The sequence below is a fragment of the Salmo salar genome, chromosome 05, assembly GCF_965601325.2.
Source record: "Salmo salar chromosome 05, fSalSal1, whole genome shotgun sequence".
Classification (NCBI taxonomy): Eukaryota; Metazoa; Chordata; class Actinopteri; order Salmoniformes; family Salmonidae; genus Salmo; species Salmo salar.
The window spans coordinates 24222548-24234264 of NC_138295.1; the positions used below are offsets into that span (position 1 = coordinate 24222548).

At 42.0% G+C, this 11717-nt stretch overlaps 1 protein-coding gene across 5 annotated transcripts in view; it reads left to right on the top strand.

Annotated features, from left to right (window-relative positions):
• Window positions 1-8156, top strand: part of diaph2 (diaphanous-related formin 2) — a 754395-nt gene extending 746239 nt beyond the window's left edge. For all 5 annotated transcript variants that reach the window (XM_082975098.1, XM_082975097.1, XM_082975100.1 and 2 more), the window contains one exon: window positions 2645-8156. In XM_082975098.1, the coding sequence (XP_082831224.1) occupies window positions 2645-2709 (65 nt within the window). In that variant the 3' untranslated portion in view covers window positions 2710-8156. The remainder of the gene's footprint in view (window positions 1-2644) is intronic.
• Window positions 8157-11717: the final 3561 nt, after the last annotated feature.

The following is an 11717-nucleotide window of genomic DNA, read 5'->3' on the forward strand; positions in this document are numbered from 1 at the left end:
ACACCGCCGCCGTCACAATCACTCTTAGCTCATTACCTGACGTGATGGATGGAGCCGGCGCCATTAAACAACGCCCAGCCCAGGACGCCTGGCACCCCACAGCTGGCACTGAGTAATGGGCACCACCGTGGCAGCATGGCGGCGCCAGATTTGGAGACCGCCAGGGGAGGCTCGTGTGGGCGTAGCTAGCTACCTTGTTTCCGTGGATAACTCGCTTCCTGGCCATCCAGTGCCGCCCAACCCACCTGCCACCTTGCATGGCAGGGCCGGTGCCATGAGTAGCCATGGGCAGCCACAGTTGGCCTTCTGGAGGGAGGGGGTGTTTGTATAACTCTATTATGGAGAGGTGAGAGTGGGCCGACGCAGCCTACCCAAAGTGTTCTAACTGGTTGGCTCACAGGAGCAGCCGGAGTGAAACCTCTTATGGAAATATTGGAAGACTTAATAGAAATTAGCAACAACGCACCTCATCATGCCTGTCTGAAACTAACCAAAGGAAACCACCTCTCTCTCTCTCGCTCTCTCCCCTGCTCACTCTCTCGCTCTCTCTCCATCTCCCCTGCTCGCTCTCTCTCCGTCTCCCCTGCTCGCTCTCTCTCTCTCCCCTGCTCTATCGCTATCCCTCTCTCTCTCTCTCCTGCTCTCTCTCTCTCGCTCTCTCTGTCTTCCCTGCTCACTCGCTCTCTATCTCTCTCTCCTGCTAACTCGCTCTCTATCTCTCTCTCCTGCTCACTCGCACTCTCTCTCTTCCTCTCCCCTACTTACTCTCCCTATCCCCTGCTCACTCTCTCTCTTTCTCCCCTGCTCTCTCGCTCTCTCTCTCCCTCTCCCCTGCTCACTCGCTCTCTCCCTCTCCTGCTTACTTGTGCTCTCTCTCTCTCAATTCAATTTCAATTCAACTCAAGGGCTTTATTGGCATGGAAAACATATGTTTACATTGCCAAAGCAAGTGAAATAGATAATAAACAAAAGTGAAATGAAATAAAAAATCTCTCTCCCTCTCCCATGCTCACTCGTGCCCTCTCGATCTCTCGCTCTTTCCCTCTCTGTCCCCTGCTCACTCATTCTCTCTCTCACTCTCTCTCTCTCCCCTGCTGACTCTCTCTCTCTCCCTCTCCCCTGCTCACTCAGTCACTCGCTCTCGCTCGCTCTCCCTCTCCCCTTCTCACTAACTAACTCTCTCTCCCTCTCTCTCTCTCCCCTGCTCACTCACTCTCTCTCTCACTCTCTCTCTCTCCCCTGCTCACTCTCTCTCTCTCCCTCTCCCCTGCTCACTCAGTCACTCAGTCACTCGCTCTCGCTCGCTCTCCCTCTCCCCTTCTCACTAACTAACTCTCTCTCCCTCTCTCTCTCCCCTGCTCACTCCTTCTCTCTCAAATCAATTCAAAGGGCTTTATTGACATTGGAAACACATGTTTACATTGCCAAAGCAAGTGAAGCAAGATAAGTGAAACAATATAAAATGAACAGTAAACATAACATTCACATAAGTTCCAAAGGAATAGAGACATTTCAAATGTTATATTATGCCTATATTCAGTGTTGTAACGATGTGCAAATAGTTAAAGTACAAAGGGGAAATAAATAAACATTGTATTTACAATGGTGTTTGTTCTTCACTGGTTGCCCTATTCTAGTGACAACAGGTCACAAATAATGCTGCTATGATGGCACACTGGTATTTCACCCAATAGATATGGGAGTTTATCAAAATTGGATTTGTTTTTGAAGTCTTTGTGCCTCTGTGTAATCTGAGGGAAATATGTGTGTCTAATATGGTCATACATTTGGCAGGAGGTTTGGAAGTGCATCACAGTTTCCACCTCATTTTGTGGGTAGTGTGTAGATAGACAGTCTTCTCTTGAGATCCAGGTCTGCCTACGGCGGCCTCTCTCAATAGCAAGGCTATGCTCAGTCTGTACATAGTCAAAACTTTCCTTAATTTTGGGCCAGTCACAGTGGTCAGGTATTCTGCCACTGTGTACTCTCTGTTTAGGGTGAAATAGCATTCTAGTTTGCTCAGTGTTTTTGTTAATTCTTTCCAATGTATCAAGTAATTATCTTTTTGTTATCTCATGATTTAGTTGGGTCTTATTTTGTTGCTGTCCTAGGCCTCTGTGGGGTCTGTTTATTCTACAGAGCCTCGGGGCCAGCTTGCTTAGGGGGCTCTTCTCCAGGTTCATCTCACTGTAGGGGATTGCTTTGTTATGGAAGGTTTGGGAATTGCTTCCTTTTAGGTGGTTGTAGAATTGAACAGCGCTTTTCTGGATTTTGATAATTAGCGGCTATCGGCCTAATTATGGTAATTCTGATCTCTTCATCTCCCCTACTCACTCGCACTCTCACTCTCTCTCTCTCTCCCCTGCTCACTCGCTCTCTCTGTGTGTTGTGTGCTGTGTTTGTGCTCTTCCTTGGCAGTTACTATGACACTAGACGCAAGCACCGCCACTCCAGGCCCCTCTTGTCTCTTCCCCTCCACCGTGCTGCTCTCTTCTTAATCAGCTTGGGTTCTGTTATTGATGTTTCTCTCCTTCCTCCCTCTTACCCCTCACACCCTCTTTGTGTTACTATGACTCTAACAACACTTTCCTGTTCTCTTTTTTTCCCTCTCTCTCTCTCTTTCCGTCTCCCTCTCGCTCTTCAGACACCCGCCGCGCGGTCCTGGAAAGGTCTCGGTCGCGCCACAACGGAAACCCCCAGGCTCGATGATGGCCCGCGCCTACCAGAAGACGTTAGATATGTGCCAAAGAGACCTGCGAGGAGAATCTGAGGACATCTAGTAGGAGGGATGGACCCCCACAGCGTGGCGCACACACACACACACACACACACACACACACACACACACACACACACACACACACACACACTGCCAGGTCTTGAAGAAAACAAAAGAGTAACTGAGAAAACAAGAACAGGGCATCATCACACAGGATATTCAATAGTCATACTGTTGGTCTGATTGCCTTACATATTTATTCTCTACTTTGTCATGGCTTTGCCTGTACATGACTGTCTAAAGCTTTGGTTGTTTTGGGGGGGGGGGGGGGGGAACAAAAAAAACCGATGTACTTGGTTGCTCAAATTGTCATATAGGCTCACAGAACTTCACTATATCTGTCAGACAACCCAACCATCCTTAAAACTGCCACACCTGTCCTCTCATCTCTGGTCATGTACTTCCAATTGGATGCAGTTTTGCTTGAATTCTGAAACGTGAGTAGGGATGTAACTAGAGAACAGACATCTCTCCAGTGAGGACTGACCTCTAGTGTACCCTAACTAACCACATCTAACAAAGCTTTCTTTCTCTATTCTGCTTTTATTCAACACATCCAGCAATTAACTGTGGCCACAGGTGTGAACCCCTTTATTTGTGAGAGTATTTTCACCCGAATTAATAAGATAATATTATGCATAACATGTCTCACAACAAGGATACAGAACTGGAAATATGCATCAGTGATCTTTAGTGTATGACTGAATTCTCCATATGTTGTGGTAGAGAAAGCATCATATTCATTGTTTTTTGTTTTTCTCCCTGAGATGTCAAATGCCGTAGGGTACTAAACATGTTTTTAGATATTTTTGAAAATGTTTTGAAAATGAAATACAGATATCTAATTTACATAAGTATTCACACCCCTGAGTCAATACATGTTACACGTTTGGCATCGATTACAACTGAGTCTTTCTGGGTAAGTCTCTAAGAGCTTTGCACACCTGGATTGTACAATATTTGCACATCATTCTCAAAACAATTATTTAAGCTCTGTCATGTTGGTTGTTGATCATTGCTAGACAGTCTTGCCATACATTTTCAAGCTGATTTAAGTCAAAACTGTAACTAGGCCACTCAGATAACTGAGCACAGATAACTCATGTGTAGAGGTTTGGATAGATTTGAGCCATGTTTTCAATTTAAATAAAAAAATACAATAATCAGTGCAGTTGACAAGTTGAATCAGGTGTGCTTGTCCAGGGTTACAATAACATGTGTACTGTTGGGGGAACCGGAGGACCAGGGTTGGGAAACACTGCCCTAGTCCTTGCCAATGACAAGCATACCCATAACATGATGCCGCCACCACCATGCTTGAAAATATGAAGAGTGGTACACAGTGATGTGTTGTGTTGGATTTGCTCCAAACATAATGCTTTCTATTCAGGACATAAAGTTAGTTTCTTTGCCATATTATTTGCAGTATTAATTTAGTGCCTTATTGCAAACAGGATGCATGTTTTGGAATATTTTTATTCTGTACAGGCTTTCTTCTTTTCACTCTGTCATTTAGGTTAGTATTGTGGAGTAACTACAGTGTTGTTGATCCATCCTCAGTTTTCTCCTATCACAGCTATTAAACTCGGGAACAGTTTTAAAGTCACCATTGGCCCCATGGTGAAATCCCTCAGCGATTTCCTCCCTCTCCGGCAACTGAGTTAGGAACTGAGTTTTTTTTACCCATCTACCAATAGGTGCCCTTCTTTGCGAGGCATTGGAAGACATCCCTGTCTTTGAATCTGTGTTTGAAATTCACTGCTCGTCTGAGGGACCTTACAGATAATTGTATTTGTGAGGAACAGAGATAAGGTAGTTATTCAAAAATCATGTTAAACACTATTATTGCCCACAAAGTGAGTCAATGCAACTTATTATGTGACTTGTTAAACACATGTTTACTCCTGAACTTATTTAGGCTTGCCATTACAAAGGGGTTGAATACTTATTGACTCAAGACATTTCAGCTTTACATGTTTTATGAATTTGTGAACATTTCTAAAAACATAATTCTACTTTGACATTGTGGGGTATTCTGTGTAGGCAAGTGACAGAAAATCTCAATGTAGTCCATTTTAAATTCAGGCTGTAACATAACAAAATGTGGAAAAAGTCAAGGGGTGTGAATACTTTCTGAAGGCACTGTACAGTATGCCTCAGCAAAAGGCTGGTTTCCACTAGATAGCACAAGCACAAAGTCCAAATTGGCTATCGTAAAAATACATGGGGAAAAAATGTGCTTCTTGGTCTTAATTTAAGGTTGGGGTTAGGTTTACGCTTAAGGTTAGCAGTGTGGTTAAAGTTAGGATTAAGGTATGAAAACACTTTTTAAGATGAGAAATTGTAGAAATAGGTGGGCTTTATTATTTTGTGTATGTGGTAACTAGTGACAACCGCTTTCATTGAGCAGTAGACTACACGAGCCAGTCGAGCTCCTGAATTGCTAACTAGCTTTAGCATGCTAAAACATTAGCCTGTCTTCTCCAGTTAAACTTCTAAATGTCTTAGTGGTTTTATCATGCTAAGCCTTTAGCTTGTCAGAGATGGAAAGACGTGCATGGGTTCTCAGGAGGAGGGCTAACATTCTATTGAAATTGCGAAACCCTTTCAAATCATTTTTATTGTGTTCATATTTCTTTCCCATGTTTTTTGTGGCTATGTCATGAAAGGCCTTGTTTCTTGATGTCAGAGCTAAGAGCTTTCCCGTTACTAGCAGTTTCCTAATCGCAGCATAACCTGCCCAGACTTCACACTCATTTGACAAGATGTCATACGAAACAAAATGGCCATATGAAAGGGGAAAAAATTGAATGCATTAAGGCTAGTTTGAGCATTCAGTCGACCGCAAGGAAAATAAAGCTCTGAGCAATGTGCTCACATTAGGAGCCATTTGAGATTTTTTTCCCCCTCTTTTCCTTATTTTTTTTGTTGCACGGATTAATTCCCATATTCACAGAGAGTGCCTAGAGCATGCTTGTCCCTTCCATGTCTGAGCAGTAAGCAGATGCGAGAGAAATGGTTGCTTTCCCCCACAAGGAAAGCGTACCCAGTGGAATACATTGAGGGTCTATGCTGACAGCATGGTGGCTGTCTTAGTAAGGGAAGCCTCCACACACCCTCCCTTGACCTACTGCTTATGGCGTGAGTAAATGCTCGCCATAACGTGATGTCTCAATTATACCATATCACTGCTGGAAAAACTGTGTGCAGAAAATCATGCCTTTCCCAGTGATCGGAACAGAAGCTTGGGAGGAAAGCGGTGGCTGTGCTTGACTTATGACTGAATAGATGAAGAGTTGCTGTTTAAACAGTCTCCCAACGAGGTGCGTGATGAGTCGGATTGTTGCAACCCTCGTCTTAGAAGCCTCAAGTTTCATCAATTCAGTCTATTCATACGGTGCAATATGCATAAGAGTTGCCAGGGAGAAGTGTGCGTATTCATGAAATGTGATGAGTCCTATTCAGTTAATATGTAAGATTGGGGTGGTAAGTTACACAGAGGCTGCTTCCCAAATGGCACACTATTCCCTACATAGTGTATTACTTTTGACTGGAGCCCTATGGGTCCTGGTCAAAAGTAGTGCACTACATTGAATAGAGAATAGGATACCATTTTTGGATGCAGACAGAGAAACAGAAAGGGTACTGTGTTCATGAAGGAGTGTATTTGCCATAGCTTTGGCTTCATATACACTAGAGAGCCCCACTGTGGAAAATCCAGCACTGCCAAAGGTACTGATTTACTTTTTCTAATAAAAAATCTACCTTTGTATTCTGTTTTACCATTGCACAGTAAGCAATCCACTGTTTTCTCGATGTGTTGTGAGCCCACACCCAAGGTGTTTCATTTGTAACCCCAATTCCATAAGTTACGTGTGAGTCTGCGTTAAGTGCAATGCTTCTGTTTTTGTTTTTTACATGCCAAGTTTGTATTCAAAACATGAAAAACTGTTACAGAATGGTGACTGAATACTCAGTTTTGTTGTATTGTTTTTGTATTTATCAAAAGAAAAAATATCTTTCCTAGTCAAGTGAAATTATAGTTCCGCTTGTACAGAATGAAATCTTGATTTTTCCATGGTAGCCAACTCTTAAAACAAGTCCATAGTTACATTTACCTTTTACTGCAGTGGGCTAATTCGGGGTCATGCAGAGTGTTTCTTGGTAGTCTTAAAGAAATCTACTTTAAAACAGAAGTATACACTTCACACACATGGTTATTGGCTTGAAAAAAAGAAAACACCTGTACCAAATCAGATATAGAGTTGAAATGTATTACATTTTGAATCTGCATCCTAATATTAACTTTATATACATCACAGAAGACTGAAATATAACAAAACTGTTGGAATAGAAACACCGAGTTTTCGGCATTGAAAAAATAAAGACGTTTATTAATTATGAAATTATGAATAATATTTATAACATTCCACCTATGAGGCCACTGCAGGAAGTCCAAAAACGGAAAATTGTGATAACACATACTGGAACGTAATTTTATGCATTTTGGAAATGAATATATCATAGTTTGACTGTATTTGATTTGAAATTGAAGATGGGTATCTCGTTCTTGATTTACTGGCACAATGAAATCAGAGACTAAAGCTACTTTCCCCATTTGTGATTATTGTATTTTCCCCTGTAGCCTGGTCCCAGATCTGTTAGTGCTGAATAGCCAACTCTCAGCTAAGCAGCACAAACCGATCTGGGACCAAGCTATTTCCCTTGTGCTGTAGGGTGATAAATGTGTGCTGTGTATGCATAGAGAGTAGCAGCAGTGTTGCAGGTGGCAACAGTAACCTGTAAAGGGACTGAACCACCAGTGGTATTAAAGGATCCCCTGACTGGGCCAAACCATCTGCCTCTGACTGGGCCAAACCATCTCATGCTCACCCTGTGTTTTTGGTATTCTTACTTGAGATCTGCACTACGGTTTCCATATTAAGTACATGCTTAACTAATACATCTCTTATTGACATGAAAGTTAAATTATTGTTATGAAAGTCTGAGTTGCGCAAGTCATTGAGGAGACAGGGGCATGTGAAACTATTAGGTGCAATTCGTTTGGTGTCAATTGATTACTAGCTCAATCAGGAAGAGAGCGAATGTTTGGATCAATGTTCACACTCATTGATGGTGCACTTTAACTTTAACTCTATTATTCTGCTAAGCTACGGAAATGGTTTGATTTGATTTGAATTTCATGAGTGCTGCCTTGCCACAGAAACCGAGTGAATTACTTCCAAATAGTTCAATGCTGCCACATAAATAAATAAAAAAATCAATTTTGTTAGTTCTTTATATTGTAATTTGTAAAATGATGATATGATGAATAAAGAAAATATAACAATGTTATATATAACAATGTCGACTTTCACATTGACTTGGTTTTTATTGGCTTAAAAAATATAAATATTTGTAACATCTTTACGTTTAATTTTATCCATAAGGAAGAAACATTTGAATGGTTATGCACACTGTTCCTGACTAAAGTATGCAATGGAATATCACACAAAATAATAACCACTTTGTTATATAACCTGATTTCTGAAAGAAGTGTCATCTTTATCATTGACTTGTGCCTATTTTATTAGTATAAGTACAAACTGTGATTTTTACCAACCCCTGTTTAGATGTCTATTTTCCTGAACTAATCACAGAGTATCACCTGTAATTTTGGTAACACTTAACCAAGTGTTATTTTTACCAAGTGTTCATTTAATTTGGGTAACCCTTTAGCTGACTGGTATAATGATTTATTATGAGACTGTTCATTTTCCTCTGACTTACAGTAACTCTCCATTGAAAATCTCTTTCAAAAGTTCATATTCTCTTCACTCATACCCAAATAATATTGTTTACCCATCCTATACACGTATTTGAGGCCAAAGCATAAATTGGAGAAAAAACACTTAAAAAAAAACACCTCAAACTTGAATCTCAGACCGTTTCAAAAATACTTGCTATTTTCTCATAGATGATGATGTCATTGCCTGAGGAGGATGAGCTGGCCAATCTGCGGTTTATTCACATTCATATTTTTTATGACCGGTATGCGCCCACACCATTCTGTTGTTGGATTACGCCCACACCATCGCAACACAGAAAAGCTTTTTAACATGCTTAATTACCCTTTTTTGGAAGGAAAACTATTTCATTAATATTGTAATTAATTATAGGTCATATTTCATAGAAATCTGGAAACACTGGGAAGTTACTTAAAAAATGTTTTGTGAGAATCAGTCTGAGATTAGACGTTATAAAGGGGTTAAAAAAAATCTTACTTTGCCTTTTATAACGGCTTCATAATGCATTATAGCCTTCAGCTATAGCCTTGCTATGGCAGAGCAGATGATACCTGAACCTGATGATGACAAGTCTTGCAATGCATTATAGCTTCATCATAATGCATTATACCTACATGCTGTAAGTAAAGTACAGCTTTCCTCACTTTCTTCCGTAGCGGTCTCCCTTCGATGACAGAGCAGATGATACCTGGCTGATTTATGGACAGGGACTGCTGAGTGCTAGCGGTGTTAGTGCGTGATAAATGACACTGCCTAGAAAGAAACATATTTGGAGCTTCACACCCCAGTCCTTCATCTTGCACTGTGTCAAAGGCAAGAAGACAACACTTTCAGGTCTAACTGTAGCTTAGGGAAATGACCATCAACTCATGAAGTTGGCACAGGAATAAGGAAAATATTTATCTTCAGACATTGAAAAATGCCATGATTTCCTTGCATTGAAGCAAGTTGGAGTTTTTTGTTGTTGCGGGTTGTCAATATTGCTGCTGCTGTTTGCCTCAGAAGTACATACGGCATTGTTAGCCTACTTATTTTGTGGTGATGATTTTGAAGAGTAGATATTTTACTTGTAAGAAAAGGTAATGTTATATTTCTGTTTTTGTTAGCAAGTAACATTTTGTTGTACTTTGACAAAACACACGGAAAGTCTTTAAACTAGGTACAGAAGGATAGTGTGTGTGGGTGTGTGCGTGCGTGTGTATGTGATCCTCATCTCCTCCCATGTCTTTGGGTTCATGTCTCTCTCTGTCCCTGGAGGGCCTCTTAAATGGATGGGGGGAGAGCTGTTCCTGTCCTAGCCTCTTAGTGTTACTCCCCATTCCCCTCCTCCCCCCTTCTACCCGTAACACTCCAATGGCGTGTTCACTCCCTGCGCACAGGCGTGACATCATCATATGAGGGGCTGACATCAAAACGTGACCCCTGGCCACAAGGGTCTTCTCACACTCACACACACACACACACACTCACTCAGAGGCTCAAACACACTGAAACGCGCACTACGTTCTTCATTCTTCTCAAAGCCCTCAGTGATCATTTTCATTTCCATCTCAATCTGCTGGAGGAGTGTGGAGACAGTCTGCTGGAGGAGCATGGAGACAGATGGAGGCTTAGCTCCAGACAAGCTGTGATCTCCAGTTAGAGATGTACGGCGGCGGAACACAAACCTAATTATGTTGATTGTTGATTCTTGGAGGTTCATTTGTAGTCGTCTGGAACTATAAGCCCCAGACCAGACCACATTCTTAGAATGTAGTACACTGTTTTTCTTAACCTCTTGGGGCTAGGTGGGACGCTAGCGTGCCACCCGTGGTGCACTCCATCAACAGCAGGTGCATTTCAAGAGCGGCAAATTTGAATCCAAATAAATGTCAAAATTCAAATTTTTCAAAAATACAACTATGTTACACCATTTGAAAGATAAACATCTCCTTAATCTAACCACGTTTTACGATTTCAAAAAGGTTTTACGGCGAAAGCATAAATTTAGAGTATGTTAGGACAGTACATTTACAAGAGTTGTGTGTAATGTTTTGTCAAGTCAAAGACAGGGTCACCAAAACCATAAAACCAGCTAAAATGATGCACTAACCTTTTACAATCTCCATCAGATGACACTCCTAGGACATTATGTTAGACAATGCATGCATTTTTAGTTCTATCAAGTTGATATTTATATACAAAAACAGCGTTTTACTATGGCATTGATGTTGAGGAAATCGTTTCCCTCCAATAACCGGCAGTCAAGTCAGCGTCACAAATTAATTAATATGGTTTGAGTGTGAGGAACTTTACTCAGTTAGCAAGGAACTTTGTTTTTACACACCAGCTACCTACTGCTACTAGCTTTGGTGCAGACCCTGACTCTGCCCTCACTCTACCCTCATTCTGCTGTTCGTTATTATTTCAAATCAAATCAAGTTGTATTTGTCACATGCCGAATACAGCAGGTGTAGACCTTACAGTGCAAATAGTCTGGGTAGCCATTTGATTAGCTGTTCAGGAGTCTTATGGCTTGGGGGTAGAAGTTGTTTAGAAGCCTCTTGGACCTAGACTTGGCGCTACAGTACCACTTGCCGTGCGGTAGAAGAGCGAACAGTCTATGACTAGGATGGCTGGAGTCTTTGACAATTTTTAGGGCCATCCTCTGACAGCGCCTGGTATAGCGGTCCTGGATGGCAGGAAGCTTGGCCCCAGTGATGTACTGGGTCGTTCGCACTACCCTCTGTAATGCCTTGCGGTCAGAGGCCGAGCAGTTGCCCTACCAGGCAGTGATGCAACCCGTCAGGATGCTCTCGATGGTGCAGCTGTAAATCCTTTTGAAGATCTGAGGACCCATGACAAATCTTTTCAGTCTCCTAAGGGGGAATAGGTTTTGTCGTGCCCTCTTCACGACTGTCTTGGTGTGCTTGGACCATGTTAATTTGTTGGTGATATGGACGCCAATGAATTTGAAGCTCTCAACCTGCTCCACTACAGCCCCGTCGATGAGAATTGGGGGTGTGCTCGGTCTTCCTTTTCCTGTTGTCCACAATCATCTCCTTTGTCTTGGTCACGTTGACGGAGAGGTTGTTGTCCTTGCACCACATGGTCAGGTCCCTGACCTCCTCCCTATAGGCTGTCTCATCGTT